Below are 20,744 nucleotides of genomic sequence, written 5' to 3' on the forward strand. Positions count from 1 at the left end.
CAAATAAACTAGATATCTGAGAGATTTCTGTCTGTGCATAATCTGATCTGCCAGAAATTCTGATAACAGAATCAACATTTCTAGTATTTTTCAGGTGTTCGCGGTGCAATTTGTCTGGAAACGATAATGAAAATTAACCCTATCATTTTTTTTCTGTGAGAGATTACTTTACAAAGAGGCAGAAGAGAGTTATGGCCACTGCTAGAATGGCAGAGAGCAATGGGGGAAAGATGCATCCCCTTGCATGTGCTCATGTGGTCTATGGATTTTGGCTAAGGATTCAGAATCCTCTATGTATAGCATGTGTTGGGTGTAAGCATGCCCATGCTACCATTCCTAACCCAGAGAGCTGCTCTATTTGTACTGGTTTTCCTGTGAAAACCTGTGAAAGGAGACTCAGTGTGGCAGTAGCAGGAAACCAGGACCCATGCTTCTCTTCTCAGACTCAACCCAGAGAGGAGACAGCTGAGTAGCCACAAGAGCCTATAGTACTTGGGGTGATATGGATGTGCAGGCTCCTGTTCTGCCTCCCCCCACCCCCTTTGTTGATGCCCTTGTAGGTGTGACAGGGGAGGTTGACAAAAAGGATTTATTCCCCCATCTTCTAGAAGACGATGGAGAGGAGGAGGATGCTATCCTGTCTCCTAACTCATTGCACCGCCTTTTCCAAGGGAAAGGGAGGGATCTCCATGATGGTAGGAGTCTGCCATCATGCCTCGCGCCAGTTATACAGTTCATCCCAGCTGTCCCGGCATGTGTGGCAGAGATGAAAAGACACTGGAACAAGCTGTTTTCCAACCATGTGTCCATTAAGGGTTTTGCATGACTGAACATTCAGGATCTGGAGGAGCTGAGCTTACCTGTGGCACAGTCTCTCAGACATTTTAGAAAAGGAAAAAGTGGTATCAAGTGTACTTTTCAGAGGAATACATCAATTCATTTCCACAGCTGCATTTCTCTTTTTCTGAAAGGGAGATCTGTTCTTTTCAGGATCCATCTGAGGTTACTGGGGATGGTGGTCTTGACAGTGACTGTAATTCCACTTGGGTTGTTGAGAATGAGAGAATTTCAGCGCTGGACAGCAATTGGATGCTGGCTCAGCCGCAGAGTGATCACCTCAGAGGAATGTGGGAGGCCTCTACATCACTGGAGAATCCCCACTTTCCTGGGGGGCAATGTTTGATGACAGAACATTGCAAGGCGTGTGGTCTCTATATCAAAGGGAAAGACACATAAATTACCTGGAACTACTAACAGTGTCCCTAGCTTTAAACCACTTTGTTCATTTCCTTCAGGGATTTCATGTATTGGTCAGATCAGACAACACAATGGTGGTGGCTTGCATAAACTGACAAGGGTGTGTGTGCTCCTGACAGTTTCACAGTCTAACTCACAAAATAATTGTGTGGAGCAGCAGGTTTCTGCCATTACGTGCAACACAAGTACCAGGAATAATGCACAGGGGAGTGGATCTGTTGCGCAGAGGGAATCCCCTTTATGGAGAATGGACACTTCATCCACAGGTGGGGATTCAATCTCTTTGCATCATACAAAATTCACAGTGTCCTCTATTCTTTTCCTTAGTGGCAGAAGATGCACTGTTGGGTGTGGATTTTCTAGCCCACCTGTGACCAAATGTCACGTGTTTCCCCTGCTGAGCCTCACTGAACCAACACTACAAAGAGAACGGGAATTCAGACATTAGCTGATTCTTATTGCACCTTGTTGGCCAGGAAAACTGTGGATAGCAGAGATAATTCCACTTCTTTATGACAAACCATGGCTTTTCCATTGCGCAGAGAGCTTCAGTGCAGTGAAAGAATGAATTTATATGCCACTGAATGTGATCGAAACAATTCAGATGGGAGAGGGCACCCTCCACACACTCTGTGTGTGTTCATGGAGAGTGTTTGAACAATGGTATGAAGAGAAATTTATTTTTTCGTTCTTTCGTTCTATATCCGATGTTCTCTGCTTCCTGCAAGAATGATAGGAATGATAAGCCAGCACCCCCTGATATGTGAATTTATGAGGGAATGGTTGAGTCTGATCACTAAATCCCTGATCCCGTCCTGGGACTTAACAGTGGTTCTGGATACGCTCTCGCAGCTTCTTTTTGAACCATTAGAGGGTATTGATTTGCAATGTCTTTCTTTAAAGACCGCTTTGTTCCTCCCTCTCACTTCAACAAAGCAGGTAAGTGAATTACACCCTTTGTTAGTATATCCGTCCTTTATGCAGTTTGCATCGGATGGATCGAAAGATACGCTAAGAGCTAATCCTGCTTTTGTTCCTAAGATCAGGGACACAACAGGAGCAAACAGATCTGTGGAATTGTTAGTGTTCTGATGCCTTTTTCTTCAGCATAGGAAGAGTTACACTGTTTATTCCCGGTGCACTCTCTGAATGTTTACATGCAGAAGATGAAACTGTTACAAATGAGTAATCAGCTCTTCGTCTCTTGGGCTGACAATTACAAGGGAGACCTATTTTTTTGTCAGTGGCTTTCTCACTGGGTGGTAGATTTGATTGTAATTTGTTTCAAAGATGCAGATTTACTACATCCAACTTGACTTCTTGCCCACTCCATGAGAGGTATGGCCACGTCCTGGGCACTCTTCAGGGGAGTTTCTTTTACAGGACATTTGTGCTGTGGCGAGCTGGGCATCACCACACACATTTGTGAGAAATTATAGATTGGATGTGACAGAGTCATCCCTGGCTTATTCAACACTTTGAGTGGGATTGGTGCCTGATAAATAATACACTTCTTTCAGGCCATTCACACATATTTTTATAGTTCAGTAAACACCTTGGTGCTTGTGTTCACTGTATTATATTATTAAGTGCATGGTTTTAGCTTGGGCATTAAAGCAGTGGTCATATGTTCATCATCTTCCTCTGTGCATTGCATCTGTTCATACAGCATATCTGCAGTACGGGAGTGGTCTAAATCCCAGAGTGAGATACTGAATGGATGTTAGCAAGAGAACATTATGGGTTACTTGCCCGGTTCTCTGATAACAGAAGTGAGGTATCTCACCTAACTTCCCTTCTTATAGACTGCACGGTGTAGATGATATGCAGAGAATGATGCAGCAGTGGACAGCTGTGGGTTATATACCAGCAAGGCAGGACTCCCTGGTCGCTGCACCGATTGGTCTGATCAGTCTGACAGATTAGGTATAATTTGTCACAGCTGAGGCATTCCCATAAGCCCCTTTCACACTGCACGTTGGACCCAGAAAATTGCCAGAACATTGCCGGGTCACCTTCTGTGTGAAAGCAAACACATCCCGGGATTGATTCCGGGATTGATCCCAGGTCGGGGACCTAGTGACATTGCCGGGTTCAGTCTCGGAATGAGAGCTGTGTGAAAAAAAGCCAAAACTAATGCCTTGTCGTAGCGATGACGCACGTTAACGAGCGACTCTTTTACCAGGTGTTTTTGAAGGCATATCAACGTTTGCGACAAAATATATGTGCAAACTGTAATGAAGCAGAGATTAGTTAGTTTCTGCACTGATGCTAAGATCTTTCGCTAGCTTGAGTTAAAGTTAACGTGCCTAGAGTTTTCGACTCGTACATTACACGTCACATCATGATGTCTATGTCTTTACAGGACCTTTATGGGATGTGTGTGAACGCACGCACATATTCCGGGTAATCAATGGCACTGTGAATGTGCAAAATCTAGCGACCCAGGAACAATTGCCGGAACAAATTACTTGTGTATTTTCCGGAATCGCAGTGTGAAAGGGGCTATAGTGAGATACCTCACTTCTGTTATCAGAGAACCGTGGTTACGTAAGTATACAAACATTTTAATAATCATTTAATAATCAGAATAGTGAAGTTCACAACTCAACCATAACAATAACGAAACAGAGGAACAATATAATTGGAATCACTTTCAGAATATTTTTTTTTCCAGCTGATGAATAATAAAATCAATGCCAGCCAATCAGAATCCACATGACTTTAATGAACTCAAGTGTTTAAATCAGCAAATGACAAAACTGCAGTGTGCTTATAATAAACAGAATAGTATTGTCCCTTGGTGTGGATACGAGTATAGAAATCATTTGATAACAAAGAATGGACCATTGCATGTCAGATTGTCTCTTCCTGTATAAATGGACAGGTCTTGTCTTCAGTGTGGACCAGACCTAATGCTGATAGTCAAAGGACTGGTTTTGTGAAACTAAACAGCAAGTGGACATCTCCAGGCCTCCAGATGCATATCAATTACCATTCCAGTTTGTTCAGTTCTTCAATGATTTTCTGCTGACCCTGAGATCACTGAACAGTGTAAATCCTCCATGTGTTTGGGCTTGAGAGGGAGAGAACATGTTTGTATATGCAATGCACATCATAGATAGATGGCTTTACTAACAGCAGCCCCCACTATATTTCTGTTGCTGATCGTATGTGGTAGTCTTCTGTATGCAAAACTCCTCAGTGCAGAGACGTTTGTCAGTGTGTCAATGTTCTTTGGCTTAGAGTTCACAGGTCTGAACAGAATAAACTGGCTGAAAGCTGCTTATGTGTTGTACAAGCTTTAATCGCACATTGTGATGTTCTTATTAACGGCTTTATCAACCGGACAGCTGACTGTGATTGGAGCAGTTAATTACTGCAAACAAAGATGAATTGTGATGGATCTTTACAATGATGAACACCACAGGGATTTAATTATACCTCACTTTGATGAAAAACATCTTGGCAGCTGTTGCAGTTTTGCTTTGGCTTGAAAAAAAATGCAGTTGTAGCAATTTGCTTCAAAGGAAATGTATTACAATAGTTTTTTACCAGTGTTATCAAAGTCTGTGAAATAAAAATTTCATTGGTATTTTCTTTGCATTTGAAGTAATTCCCACAGATCTAGTTCAGAACAGCAATATTAAAATGCAAGTGCAACCCACTGTTCAGATTATTCTGGCTTTTTGAAAGCATCTGATTGTCATTTGTAATATGAAAAACCAAATCTAATCTCTACTGTTGTTAAAGGGGTCATATGATGCAATTTCAAAATTTTCTTGGTGCATAAAGAAGATCTGTAAAGTTGCAAAGACTAAAGTCTCAAATCCAAAGAGATATTCTTTGTCAAAGTTAAGACTCTGCCATGGACCCTAAAATGACTTGTTCTAACACGCCCCCAAATGTCTACATCACTATGTGGAAATATTTGCGTAACTAGGGATGGGTATCATTAAGGTTTTAACGGTATTACTACTCTTACCGATACTGCTTAACGGTCCGGTACTTTAACGGTATTCTTATCGGTACTTTGTGTTGTGTTACTTTGTGTTGTGTTAGGCAGTCGAAAACTTTGCATTTCTCTGTCTGCACATAATGCACTTTTGAAAGATGCTTTGACAGAGTACTTGTGTTTCCGCCCTTACATGCAAATTTTTTTTTTGCACTTATGACAACCAGAGTTGTCTGCATCAACTCTAGTGAAGTATAACCACACTTTGGAACATTTAGCTGTCTCTCTTTGTATTAAGCAGGAGTTTTTGTATTATAAGGGGCCGTTCACATATCACGTCTAAAAACGTGTGGAAAACGCTAGGCACGCCGCTTTCTGATTTTTGTTCCCAAAGCCTTTGTGCACTTGCGCTCCTGAGGAGTCTGCCGTTGCTTAGCAACCATGACCTGCTCTCTCCATGAAGACGTGGAAATTTCAGCAATGGATAAATGGATTTGCAGCACTAAAAATCGCTTTCAGTAGCTCTGCTACTAAATGTATTTCAAAATGGCAATCCATATACAGCTATGATCAGCTGTTCCTTCATCTTGGCTGAGCTTTCAACGTTGTTATGGGAAAGGATGAAGCTGAATGTTTAGTTCTTGTCACATGACCCGCGGTTCGCTTGCGACATTCTGAAAAGTTGAGATGTTTTTAATTTGATGCGGTGCGGACGCACCTGGAAAAAACGGGTGCGTTGCACCGATTGCGCATCGCGACCACGTCGGCTCCATTATGAGTGCACATACTTTTGCTGACAGTTTAAAAGTTTCAAAGTTAAGTGTAGGCTACGTTCTACAATAGCCTTAATTGCTGCAGGCTGCTTTACGTTTTTTCTTTGTACACTTTTTTTTTTGCTTTTAATCTGTACTTTTGTTTGTTTGCATGCATTGTTAAAGGTTTTCAGATACAAAACACGATGTGTAATGTTCAAGCTTATTGTGTTTAAGCTTGTTCAAATGCACAGTTTTTGAAGAATGTTGTGTTTTTTGAACATTAAAGAATGTCAACATACTCTGTTACACCAAATACACAAAATAATGATATTTAAAAAAAGTATCATATGACCCCTTTAATTATAATTATGTCATCATTAAATCTTTATGTTGTTTTAAACCTGTGTGAAATTCTTTAGTCTGTTGAACACAGAAGAATGTTTTCGGTCCCATTTACTTAGTTTTTTCTCTCTCCATACAATAGAAGTCAGTAGGGGACCATCAACTGTTTGGTTACCAACATTATTCAAATATCTATTTGTGTGTGTGTGTTCAGCAGAAGAAAGAAACTCATAACAAAATGTATCGTACGTTGCAAATTCAATACATGGACCTTTTTTTCTTTTTAAAAACATTTTTGTCATAAGCTTATTTTGTTTTCTGACTCTGATGCTCTTCAACAAGTTGTGTAAAACTAGCCAATCAGATTGGAGCTAGTGATTCAGCCAGCTCTTGCTATTTTTGTGTGAAATATGCATCAGCTGGAGTGTGTGTGGTCTGAGGCTGTGACTAAGGTAGAAATGACTTCACAGAGGAGCTTTCCAGCTAGAGGAAAGTAAAAAAAAAAAAAAAAAACTGAAATGGAATGCCATGGAAAAACTATGACTTGTTCAGATGTTCTGCTTTCATCTGGGTCTGAGTAATGTTTGTACAGCAGGATTGTTATCAGAGAAAACATCCACCTCTATATCAGTAGAAAGAATGGGGTAGAAAAAGAGGTGACCTCCCTAAGGGCGAGTCTGATCTCTCTGATGTGGGTCAGGAAGGATGAAGAGATGGATGCTGTCATGGGTCACATGCCGGAAATCACACCCTCACTAATATTCAGAAACACCGAGGGTGGTGTGTGTGCCTGTATAATTTTAATTTGGACTAGTATACAAGGATGCTTCTCTTGCTATTTTTACAATGAAATCTGTTTGATATCCATTTCGGTTGCATCAAATGAAATGAAAGTGATTTGTGATAGGTAGATCGTAATGTTAAAAAGTTGTTTTGACACACATTTGGATTGAAGGCAGCAGACTTTCCTCAAGAATTTGACAGTGTTTTGCCCCATCCATTTTCAGAGAAACACCCAATAACAGGATATTACCACCTCCAACAGAACGTTCCTACTCAGTGATTGTTTTTTCATTTTTTTTTTTCTGCCATGTTGGTGTTATATCTTTCACTTGGATATTATAAGTTCCACTGAGTAAATGCAGCTGGATGAAACAAAAACTGTGTCAGTCTTCATTTTAGGCTGCAAAGCAACAAAATGTGACTATTTCAAAGGGAGTGATTATTTTCTGTACCCACTGTGACTGTATATAGCATACTAATGTTCAAATGTCTGTTGCATATTGCATACTGTGTCACAAGGTAAGCCTTTATAAATAAAAGGTTATATAAAAAGATCTCCCTTAGTGTTTGCTAAGCAGCTGTGCAGATTTATTAGCAGTGAACAAAAGCCCTTTTGACTGTTACTTAGGCTTTAATGGAAAACTTCTTTCCTTCTCTTACTGAACTTTTTTCCCTTATTCACCCCCGGTGACACCCATAAAATAATCTCCAAATGATTTGAAGGATTACACACACACTTTATGGGATTGGCTCCAATTTAAACAGATGATTACCACAGTGGAGCATGGCCTCATGGTAATCGATCAGGGACAAAAAAGGTGCATTACACAAGTTGATTTGGGGGCTAGCTGAAGCTAATCTAGGGGAAATGGCTGGTTTAAGGAGCGGGAGTGAATCTGATATGATGGAGATCAGAATACTTTGCCAGGAACCTCTGCTTCATCTTTCAGCCTCTAAAAGCATTCCGCCATTCCTGCATGTTGTAATGAGTCCCACAAGTCAAGGAGAGAGACAGAGTCTGTGTTCTCCTTCATCATTAGCTGTTTGCTGCATGTGCAAAACATTAAACATGCCATCTCTCTGCGCTTATATTGCTTTCACACTCTAGAGATTTCTGTTTAGCTAATAATGTCTGTACAGTTAGATCAATGTAAAACGTGTGCCCTTTTGCCTAAACTTCAACAACAATTATGCACTTCTGATTTTGGCCCTTCGTTAATCTGACTGTCCGTGGGTGGAACTAAAAATGCAGAAGTTTAGGGCCTTTCGCGAATGCTTTAGTTCCAGAACTAAATACAGTATAAAATACAGTACTAAAGTAATTGGTTGATTTTGTGCAAACTATTTCCCAGTACCATTTAAAGAGTTGCATTTTCACTGACAATGTGTAAAGAAAGTGACATGACATACAGCCAAGTATGGTGACCCATACTCAGAATTTGTGCTCTGCATTTAACCCATCCAAAGTGCGCACACACACAGCAGTGAACACACACACACACCATGAACACACACCAAGAGAAGTGGGCAGCCATTTATGCTGCGGAGCCCAGGGAGCAGTTGGGGTTCAGTACCTTGCTCAAAGGCACCTCAGTCGTGGTATTGAGGGTGGAGAGAGCACTGTACATTCATTCACCCCACCTGCAAATCCTGCCGGCCCAAGACTCAAACTCACAACCCTTCGATTGGGAGTCTGACTCTCTAACCATTAGGCCACGACTTCCCCACTAGTAAGTGACATAAACCAGTCGGCAGTGATGTCATTTGTGCATGGCTTTCAACAAAGTTAACAAAGAAGAACTTTAACAACAGTAGGATGAAGGACGCTGTGATTGGAGCTTTATTTTTGTTGTTACTCGAGGGTTTCACAATAATGGACAGAATTAAGAATCTCCAACAACATATTTATTGCTGTTCACCATACTTGCGAAATAAGTTGACACAATGTTTACAGTATGTTACACAGCATTTTAAATAATGCCGGGTGAGGGCGGTTTTCATCTACTTATGTCATGGGTAGTGCCAGTCGTGCTGGTTAGACTCTGCTCATGAGTAGGAGCTTATTTGTTTCTATAAAAAAGCAGTCCAGTACTAAAATCGCACCTAGTTCCAGCGGTGCGAAAACACCCCAAGGTGGGTTGTTCAACAATTAGTTGCGGTGCGAAAGGCCCTTTTGATCTGTAGTTTTAGCAAAACAGTCCAAAAGTCCAACTGACAAATATATGGATAGATCTGGGTGCAGATAACAGAGAGAAAGGCCATGTCCACATAACACGTTTTAGTTTGAAAATGCATCTTTTTCTCTTCGTTTTGGCCTTCTGTCCACACAAAAATGGCATTTTTATCAAGGAAAATGGATAAAGTGGATACAATTTAAAAAGTCTTTTTTGATTTGTAGTGTGGACTGTGAAAACGGAGGCTTTTGAAAATGATGATATAAGTTTAATCATGTGACACACATTATATCAATAGATATCCGTGTTTATTCTGGTATTGTGCACGTTATGTGTTATGTGTTACTTAAACACACTATTGCAATAGATGTGTTACTTTGTACAATCTTCAAATCACAGTCCTGCAAAGATGAAAGAAAATTTACTCGCGATCGCTATTTGCGGCAAAATATGAGGGCAGTTGCATTTTAGATCAGACATACAATTGTGCATGTGTACGACTTGGACGCATCAGTGAATGCTGAATTATTTTTGTAAAAAAAATAATCCTGTCAGAAAAACTGCATGAAAAAATCTCATCTCTTTTCTGTGTGTATCATCTGCAGTGAGCTTTTTTGATGCTTTATGCATGCACAGAAAGCAAATTTAACATTGTCTGATGTTTCAGTGGGGATCAGACACTTTTGGAAAACTCTTGAAAATACTAGTATGGAAAGAGTGTTTACAACGAAAATGCGAAGAATTAATGAAGAAGAGTACACATTGTTTATTTGCATATACTTTCAACATTGTAACATTAAAAAGCTGTTAAAAATCGTATTTATCCTTTAAGCCTATAGACTCACCATCAGCTGCATTAAGAGCTTCATTTCTGGATTTTGTAGTGCAGTGAAGTCAAAACCCCTGCCTGAAGCTCTGCAGTCTGACGGCTCACTCAGTTTGAGATCTGTACCCTCAGCTCCAGCTGACCTGACCACATTTTCTGCTATTAATCTGTTCATACTCCGGGATGACCCCAAAACCCAACCCAGCACTCTTCTTTACAGCCTGGACTGAAATCACACTCCAGCTCTGAAGCCGTTCCAAAACTCCCCAAGCACAATCACACCACCTGCCAAATTCTTGATTAGCCTAATTCCAGCACTCACCAATAACAGTCTTTCCCAATTTTGGTTTCTCAAATGGTTACTAAAGCTATCAGTTGTCTGCCTGTGTTATCCTCCTGTGTGTCGTTAAGAGTTCATTTGATTTCTCTTTCTCTGGCGGGAAACTTGGACGCCATTAGCTTGGGAATGTTTCATTTGGATTGAAGTTTCTCACTGGCGAGTGAGAGTCTGGTCACTAGAAATCTGTGCTAAATATGCAGGAGTGGGAACCTAGTCAACATGAAAAGAAAATTGGATTGGGAAGATGTTTTTTCTTTTTAATTGCTCCTGGTCTTGTTCTGCAAAATATAACTACTTGCTCCATGTCTTAATTTTTATATTTGGCTGAAGTCAGTAAGGCTGTCAGTGGTCCAGTGGTGCTGGGTCTTTTGTAACTTTGTGTACTTAAATGGGTCATATAATGTGATTTCAATTTTTCTTTCTCTTTGGAGTGTTACAAGTTCTTGTTGCATAAAGAAAATCTGTAATGTTGCAAAGACTAAAGTCTAAAATCCAAATAGATTTCTTATAAAAGTTAAGTCAACCACAGCCTCATATATCAGCTAATTCAGATTAGCGACCCATTTTTGGAGAACAAGGACTGTTTTCTATGAGAGTAGCCTACAATGCCAGTGTTCAAATGTGAGTTTTAAGCAGTGTAGAGTAGCGTTTGTTGTTTCTCAAATCACAAATGCAGACATGTTTTATGTTTATGTAGCGCGATACACAACGCGTAAAAAGACAGTATAAGTCATTATAATCAGTAATTATGTCCCCACTGGATGCAACAAATTTCTCATTTATAATGGGTTAGATTGGTTTTGTCTCGTTGCCCAGGGACACTGCATCAGAGTTCAGCCAGGTATTCAGCCAATCACAACGCACTGGATAGCTGGCCAATCAGAGCACACCTCGCTTTTCAGAACAATGAGCTCTGTAAAAATTGTCATGTTTTAGAAAGGCAGGTCATAGTGTAGCAACAATAATGTACATTAAATAATGTGGTTTTTGAACCTTAAACCACATAAACACATTGCATTACACCAAATACACAAAATAATGTTCTTTTTAGCAACATCATATGACCCATTTAAAGGGCTTAAAATTACACTGTTAGACTGTTCAGGTTTTTTTTTTCTTTCTCAAATACATTAATCATGTGCTAAAACATGGAGCTGACCCACATCAGCTTGTTAATGCTGTAATGATGGAAATATTAGGTGACTGGAGAAATACCCTTTCTGTGTGACTAAACCTATGCTTATAAATGAATAAGACAAAACCTTCTAATGAATCACCGAGACAAATCAGTGAATAAAAGCTTTTGTGTCATGCTGACTACACTTGGCTTATCTCTGATAGATAAATCAATAAAGAAATAAAGAAAATTAAGACTGTTCATTTAATTTACTGCTAAATAAGATTTTTTTTGGACTTGTTTTGTTGCTTATTGTTTAATGACACATTTCCACTCATTTTTTTTTTAAATTTCTTTACTGTACTAAAATACTAAAATTAATCCTCCCAAGACAGTAAAATCAACAAATTAAATTGACTTACAATATTAATCTGATTTACACATGTATGTAAACATGTACTGTGGTGCATGCACTCCTTTAAAAAAAGGAGTTTTATTTATTATATTATATTGTATTATATTACTTCACATTACATTACATTTTGACCACATGGTTTTATGGACATTATAAATTAGAAAATACATGGCATGTTTGTAATTAAATTATTTTGCTACACCACTTGACTATTAAAATACAAAAATAGGAAAAACAGGCCTAAACAATTTTCACTCAGGAATTGTCAGTAAATTTCACAAATAATTGCAAAAAAGTGTCAAGAAACATTCTTCTGAATATGAAATAGTATTTTCTTGTGAAACATTCTCCAATAAACTTCCAATATTTACTTCATTTGTTTATTTATTTACAGTTTATGCAAGTATTTTCCCCTTGTTTTCTCCAGAAATACAGTACTTCAACTTGTGGGTCAACATTTTTGACTTGGAAGGCATCACTTTCCCAGTCGTTGATTAGAATGGGACAGACTTGTTTTATCTGTCAGTCTCACAACTCCTCTTCTTTATACTCTCTCTCCCTCTCTCTGTCATTTGTTGCTGTGACATCCCACCCGTTTGTTTCCTCATCACTTTATCTTCCTTATTGTATCCTTTCTTCCACTCTCATCTGTAGTCATTCTCTCCTCATGTTTAACACACTCATTTTCTTTTTTTTTTTGTTACAACCCACCCCCACCACACTCTCTCTCTCTCTCTCTCTCTCTCTCTCTCTCTCTCTCTCTCTGTGTGTGTGTGTGTGATCTGCTCCTGCTGTCTGCTCCACACATTGTCCCAGATGTTTGGCTCTGATCAAGCAATCATGGCAGATGCTTAATTGTGTCTGGTCTGTGATGTGCCCGCAGTCCCACAATCCCCTGGCACTCGTGCTCATAGAGGACGCTGGTCTTTTGTCAGGTGGAATACTGTGTTTCCTGGCATTCAGCTCTGAAATGTCAGCAGGACAGACGGGATGTAAATAGAAGGAGACTAGTTTCTAAGTGCAGAATTCAAGCTTTCAGGTTTATTTATTAAATGATTTACTTTGGATAGTGTCTCAGGACACAATTCCTGTTTTGATAATACTGTCCCACTTTGGCTTTGTCTTTCTGATTGGCTTTGTGTATTACGCATGGTTTCCTACCTTTGTAATTCCTAAAAAATAATAATCTGTTATTGTTTGATCACTTTTGTTACAAAATATGTGTGTGTGACTGACTTTGATCTCTACACTCGTACAATGAAAGGGTTCCAAATGTTTTTTTAAGCAGTGTTGTCCATATAGAAGAAACCATAAAGAATCTAAAGAAACATTTTCCACTATAAGGAACCTGTAGTTGGAACCATTGGTGCCAATAAAGGAAATCTTTAATGGTGTGTAGAACACAGAATTAGATATTTTGAAGAATGTTCATGCTGCTTTTTTCCATACAATATAAAGAAGAACCAAAAGTCTGAAAAATTATCAGAAAATAGTCCATACAACTTGTGCACTTTGTATTCCAAGTCTTATGATATCTTATGATATTAAAATGTTCACATATTTCATAAACTTGACACATCACGATTGCTTATTAGACACATTGCTGTATCTTTACACAGCACACCTTAAAGAATTATTGTGATTTCATATATTAATGTTAGACATCTGAAAGATAACGTACCAAAAATCTTTGACATATCTTTATGTTAACATACAGTACTTTACTAGCCTTTTGTTTTGGAGCTTGTCATGGTGCAAGCACGAAATAAACTGCTCTGGTCATGTGACAGTTTGCTCTAACCATGTGACAATGCACATATTAAAGGATCCAGCATACCCGGGTAAAAAAAAGTCATTGCTTGCAATTGGATTGAAATACAGTGTGCTGAATTGATAGTATGGTTGTTTAACAAGCGTACCAATTTGATTTGAAAGAATCATTACTAATCTAGTTCCTGCAAAAAGTATAGTTTAATAGTTTGATAAATAAGTCTCTTGTGTCAAAAATCATTTGATAGTAATATCAAAATCATCAAAGTCTTAAAGGAGAAATGATCATGCAAATTAGTTCTCACAGCATGCTTTAAACTTTTATTCCAAATTATTCCTCATCTGAGTCATTCATCTAAATATTTGTCTTCTCGTGTCTTTCTCTCTCTCTCAGATGGTGGCATTAGAAAGGCAGGTGTTTGATTTCTTGGGCTACCAATGGGCACCTATCCTTGCAAACTTCTTCCACATCCTGGTTGTTATCCTGGGCCTTTTCGGCACCATTCAATACAGACCTCGCTATATTGTGGTGGTAAGTGCTGCTTTTAATTTATCTTTAATATGACGACCTTGTAAATCTCACAAAAAATTTTCAGGTCACATTTTAATCACCAAAATTAAAATGAAAAAAAAAAAAGTTTGGATTGTTACTTTTGGACTATTTACTTTTACTTTTTACTATTGTTTGGTTGTATCTCACAATTTAGACTTTTTTCTCGCAATTCTGAACAAAAAGTCAGAATTGTGAGATTAAAAGTCGCATTTTTCTTTTTTATTCTGTGGAGAAACAAACAAACAAACAAAAAACAAAAAACAGAAGAGACGTAAACTCAGAATTGTGAGAAAAAAAGACCTGTGAGATGTCGCAATTGATGTCGCTTTTTATTTTTCAGAAACAGGCTTCCATACATTACAATAAATCCTATAATGTGAATAAAATAAATAAGCATGCATTAAATGCATTACAATAATGAAAAAATTGTCATAAAATTATTTTTACTTTTTTTATGTAATTTCTTATTCTGTTCATTTTGAAATATGACCCGGACATGTTCTTGACAGGTTTTGCTAGCTAAAAATCCATTTAATAACACGGTCAATTTGGATCTGTTCCTTTAGGACAGACTGTTTTAGAAATGCTTATATGCAAATAGTGTTTGCGGCACATGCAAATCTGCTTACTGTTGATCAAAGACAGAAGGCCTCTGAAGCAGAACTGAGCACAGCCCTTAGCTGATAATGGACTCGCAGCACTGCAGACACTGGACTAGCCTGATACTTTGACACATTGTATGGCATTTAAATCCTCTAAATCTGCAACTAATTACCATGAATTAAATGATTAGAGTCCAGCTCCCTTCAGTTCCTCAATGGGTCAATGCATGATGCAGCTTCACTTCGACTTCAACAGGATTATCAAGCCTTGAGTTCACTTGATGAGACGGGAAGCAAGCTATTTTTGGAGATTTAATATTTCATACTTAATTTTTATTTTATTTTTGAGGATAACCAAGTTTACATCATAGCTCAGTCAATCCATGGCTATGTTTGAAATAGCATAACATTCTGTTCTTATTTTTGCTACATTATAATTTATTCATATCTGAATATAGCACACTCTGCACTATGCAAATTTTCTGCATGCTTTGAAAAACGAGTACGCCTACTACAATTTGCCAAAATGTGTATATTGTGTAGAAGAATGTATGCATGACAAATAAGATAGACGTAACCTCAGCAACAATAAAATATCTATTTTAATTTCTTATTTAATCAGACGGACAGAAGTCAAGTCATTTTTATACAAAAAGGGGTTAAATATTGTTATATTTTTATTCTAAGATAGACACTGTGAGAAACCATGCAAAGTTGTGCAATATCAATGAGAAATGCTTTTGTTGGAAACTTTCATCATTACAAAATGCATAGTTTTTCCCATTATTAAACTATTAAAATATACATTGTTTATTGCTTATTATGCTCTAAATACTAAGTATTCCATTCCAATTATTATTTGCATTATTTGCTATGCTTCTTGATAGTGTTCTGCTGATATAAGTGGGCATTTTCAGTCTGGATAGCACTGAAACCAATATAAAGATACAAAAGGGAGAAGATGAGTTATTAATATTTTGGTCTTATTGCCAAAACCACCCAAAATACTGTAAATATTAATTTGGGGATATCTGCTAAATATGTATTTCGGAAACTTTTAGAAGTACACGTGCATATAAATTAAACTTAAATATATGCATTTGGAAGACACTTTTTATCCAAAGTGACTTGCATTCACATTTGATCAGTTGTTGCTTTCTCTAGGAATCGAACCCATGACACTGACGTTGCTAGCACCAGACTCTACCGTTTGAGCTACAAGCATAGCCCCATGATATAACAAACATGGATTACAAGCTACATAATCAAGTCTTTAAAGACATTTGTCCTCTCAGATAAATAATTGTACCTCCAATGTGTATGAAACTCTGAAGCCTTTGAATAGGACACAGCAAAATCTTAATTAGCCATCAGTTTGTACTGAACTTTATAATGATACTCTGAGTTGCTAATTATACATTAGATTTACACATATGATTACACCAAAATGTGATGCAAAATTCTCACATGGTAATATCAAGCTAATCAAAGTGACAAAAAGTAGCGCAGCCAAGAATAGAACAAAACCATGAGAAAAGACCGATAGACGAGCTGAGACTCCTGGGAATGGTGAGGAGTATTGCTCAGGCTTGTGTCCCTCTATACAGACTCACTCTGCTTCACAAAGGGTTCAGATTACACCAGTCACCGTATAATAGTGATTTGACGTGTGAATCATTCTGTCTGAGGTGCATCAGTTCCCTTCAAGACATTCATTTTCTGAGAGATAGACGTATTAAAGTCTCAGTCTCGCTGACCTGTTTGTATTTTTTCATGAGTCATAAATGGATACAGTATCCTATCGAACAACCAGTTTTAGCTTTAAATGAATATTCTGTGTGAAATAGTTCTTGTCCTTCAATTTATAGAAAAAAAAAGCAATACAGTTATGTAATGTGCATTGGCAGTCAATGATTGAGACGTGATTGAAACATGAGCATAAATGTGAAGCTCGTAATGTTGTTAAAGCTCCTAAATAAATGATGAAGTTTAAACAATTATTATGTGATTTGTAAAGTTGTCCTTTTGAGGTAGGACTGCATGCTTTTCCCAGTGGATGGATGAATATTAGGTAATGTGTTTGGATAGAGTTTGCCTTATGTAATCTTTCACAACATTGCTCCAGTTTAAACTTTGTGTGAAACTCAGTTAAACTATCCGAAATAGAAAAATCCTCAGACAAAGTACTCTTCTGATCTTTGTATAGCAGTGGAGGAAATCCCAGTGGAAAAACTCTTTTGCAGTTTGTAGGCAATTGCTCTATAAAGTCGTCTCAAGCTGGTCTTCTGTAAGAGACTGACAGGAAGCCTGAGATCCACTTTTGATTTTGTGTGGCATAAACTTCTGTTTTCTCTTTAAACTCCTCTGCTTCATGATAATGACAAAAATGAGTGCACATACCTTTTTCTGTTTCCGGGAGTTTATATACCAGCAGGCTCAGTTTGGAGCGCTAATTCAGATGAGCATATCATGGGGATTTATAGGCGTGTAAAAATCATAATTAATTGGGTTTGTGTGTGGGAAACAACAGTACAAACAGCCAGGAAGACAAAAGGCGTGGCATTCAAATGAGATGTTCTGCTATAAAAATATCAAATCAGATCAAAGAAAGATGCAAATCTGGAGTTAAAAGATAAAAGTGTGCGTTTCTCAGGCCCGAGCTCTAAATCCAAACATGTTTTCAAGCATCTGCTCGACTTGTGTTACCCATACACAACAGCTCTGATGTTACTGCTACTGGAACGGGTTGAGTTCAGACTTGTTCTAGATGATGGTTGCCAGCTATGTCTTGCATAAAAGTGCCCCAGTGTGGTAGTTACAGTGATGGTTTCAGGTGGTAATACCATGGTACTTGGATATATGCTATGGTACCGAATGGTTTTACTGAAAGTAAAAGTGGGGTCCAAAATTGTCATAGACCTCTTTCATTTCATGGACAAAAAAAGAGAAAAAATAAGTCATAAAGGTTTGTAAAGACACGATTGAAAAATGCATTGTCCATTGTCAGTAGTGTAAAGATGTAAAAAGCACAACTCACGCAGAAGTCACTCTCCAACAACGCAGCTTTCGGGGTCATGTGACCAACTTTAACCCTCACACAAAATTGCCAAATGTGCAGATTCCTATTGAAATGACTGGATTCCGCCTGTGTAGTTTCATCGAGCAACAGTAAATGTGACTGCACCTGTATGTAGCCTGTGTTTGAATGTTGGAACGAATTGTTGGAGTAACTCATTGTCCATTATTTTCACAGTATACTGTGTGGACAGCGCTGTGGGTGGCCTGGAATGTCTTTATCGTTTGCTTCTACCTGGAGGTTGGAGGTCTATCAAAGGTAAGAGAGATTCCCATCTAAAGTTACGTCAATGTTTAGGAGTACGAGGCATTTTAAAGACCCTGTCTTACAGCTACAGTAAATGGGTCTTTTTTTTACAGACTGTCTGAAACTTTATTTAGAAGTGCTGGTATGTACAGCTTTGTGTCTTTGATTACCAAGTGTCTTACTTTTATGTTTGCATTGAACACATTAGAAACTAGCACATTCCTTTGTAGAGGAAATCAAATCTGATTAAAGCCTTTTGTAAAACAGAAGTTGTAGCAGTATTTGTGTTATCCCCAACCCATCCTGTGATACACTTCTGTCTACATGTGCTGGCAGGTCACGGACTCAAACACTGTTAGCAGTGAGAAACAAGCTCGCTGTATAATTTACACATTCTCCTCTCTCTTTGTGTGCTTGTTTATTACTCCTGCTTGGCCTGTTTCCTGGACTCCGATTTTTTGTTCCCACAATGAAAAGCTCTTATCCGCTTTCAGGAGGTGGAGTGAGATTGGACAAGAACATCTTAAAGTCTGCAAGTAAATCTGGTCCGTGTGCAATGAGCTGCCGTTCTTTCAGAATAAACCTTTTCCACTATTGTCGCAGCAGCATTAGACAAATGGCTCAGGAAATATGTGAAAAAAAAAAAAAATTTGCATGATTTTTATCAAGCAGAATGTGTTCCTGGATCACCATACTCGATTTTCCTGGAACCAATCCAATTTCAGGGTTATGTTTACAGTTAAGTTAGGGCTAAGTTTGGGGTTTGAACATAATTTAATTTCCCTCTTATTTTAGGAAACACTAGTATGTGTGGTCAGGAATAGGGTTAGGATGATGGAATGTTGTTCCAGGTCCTACAAAAGAGGTTAATTCCATCCTCCTTGGTAAAATGATAATCACTGTTGGGATGTGCAGGAATGTCCTGCATACTTGCATATAAGATGCTGGTTTTGCTTCAGAACCCCCGATTTTACATTGGACATCAAGTGGCGAGACAACACATTTACAATACAAAATTTAATACAAAATTCTTAATTCAGCAAGGATGCATTAAACTGAACAAAAGATATTTGCAATTTTACAGAGAATCATGAAAAAATATTAAGGTTTCCACAAAAATATGAAGCGGTGCAACTGTTTTCAACATTGATAATGAGAAATAAGTAGATAATAAGATGTTAAAATCATTTTTGAAGGTGCATGTGACACTAAAGACTGGAGTTATGATGCTGTAAATTCGACTGTGCATCACAGGAATTGCATTTTAAAATATATTCAAAAATACAAAAGAGGATTATTAAGTTGCAGTAATATTAAATAATATTACATTTTTTACTGAATTATTAATCAAATAAATGCAGCCTTGGTTTACATACAATACTTCTTTCAAAAACATTTCGTTTATTTATATATTTCGTACATTTCTTGCTTTGAAAAATCTCAACAGGCTTGTTCTTATAGTTCGAGTGTTTGGTTTCTCAGTGTCTCTTGAATTTCAATGGCTTCAGTTCACGCTCTAATAATTCATCCCACAAAGCCTAACATGTTTAGAGCACAAACCTTTTCCTTGTCTTTGTATCAGCTTTATTTAATGTTGTTTGATTCATGTATTAATTTGAACCTTTTTAGGTTTGTTCTTTGCTCTCAAGAGAGTTGTGTAATTGGACTCGTGGCCTTGGACATTATCAACAAAAGATATGGGAAGTGCTTTCTGCTCTTTAAGTTTATTTTTAATTTATTATATCCTTATGTGCTCCTTATGTGTGAGTTACATTTTATCCCACCCATCCTCATCCTCTTCTTGCTCTGTCTCACACAGTCATGCTCTGTCACTCCCTCCCTTTTCTTTACTGTGCTGTCACAGTTTGGACGCAGCCCCCCCCCCCAAACATCTATAAATTCAATGCATGAATATTCATGAGCTGATTCAGACAGATCTGCTGTCCAGAATGCAGCATGTAGTAATGCATCGATCCTTTCTTTTCTGTCTCTGTGTGTTTATGTGTGTGTGTGTGTGTTTTCTCTCCATTAGCCGCTTGTCCTCCTGCTGTCCACATGCAGGGGTGAGCAAGCGCTGTTTGTCCATCTGCTGGGTTAATGCCTGAGTCCAGCCCTCTGCCACCTGCTCCCCAAAACACCCCATTATTAAGCATGCACCCCCTGCATTAACACAGCCCACCACAACCCTCAATGAAACACCTCAAAATATGACTGGCTCACTGCTGTCTCTACTGTCATATGACCATTGACACACCATATTATAATATCGTATATATATATATATATATATATATATATATATATATATATATATATATATATATATATATAAAATTCTCTCCATGTTTATCCATCTGTCTGTCTGTCGGTCAGTCAGTCGCCATCTCACAGTGTTAATCATATCTGTCTATCTCTCTGTCTTGTAACATTGATCATATCTGTCCATCGGTCAGTGTGTTTCTCATATCTGTCTGTCTCACAATATGTTTGTCATATCTGTCTTTCTCGTTGTTTTTCTTTCTTTCAGTCTCTC

General features: G+C 38.1%; 1 protein-coding gene across 2 annotated transcripts in view; it reads left to right on the forward strand.

Moving 5' to 3' along the window:
* The window catches only part of LOC113092991 (sodium/potassium-transporting ATPase subunit beta-1-interacting protein 3), a 58,942-nt gene that overhangs the window by 12,239 nt on the left and 25,959 nt on the right, over positions 1–20,744 (forward strand). For both annotated transcript variants that reach the window (XM_026258798.1, XM_026258800.1), the window contains exons 2-3: positions 14,129–14,266; positions 18,143–18,223. In XM_026258798.1, coding sequence (XP_026114583.1) covers positions 14,129–14,266; positions 18,143–18,223 — 219 coding nt within the window. The remainder of the gene's footprint in view (positions 1–14,128; positions 14,267–18,142; positions 18,224–20,744) is intronic.

The sequence above is a fragment of the Carassius auratus genome, unplaced genomic scaffold, assembly GCF_003368295.1.
Source record: "Carassius auratus strain Wakin unplaced genomic scaffold, ASM336829v1 scaf_tig00214826, whole genome shotgun sequence".
Classification (NCBI taxonomy): Eukaryota; Metazoa; Chordata; class Actinopteri; order Cypriniformes; family Cyprinidae; genus Carassius; species Carassius auratus.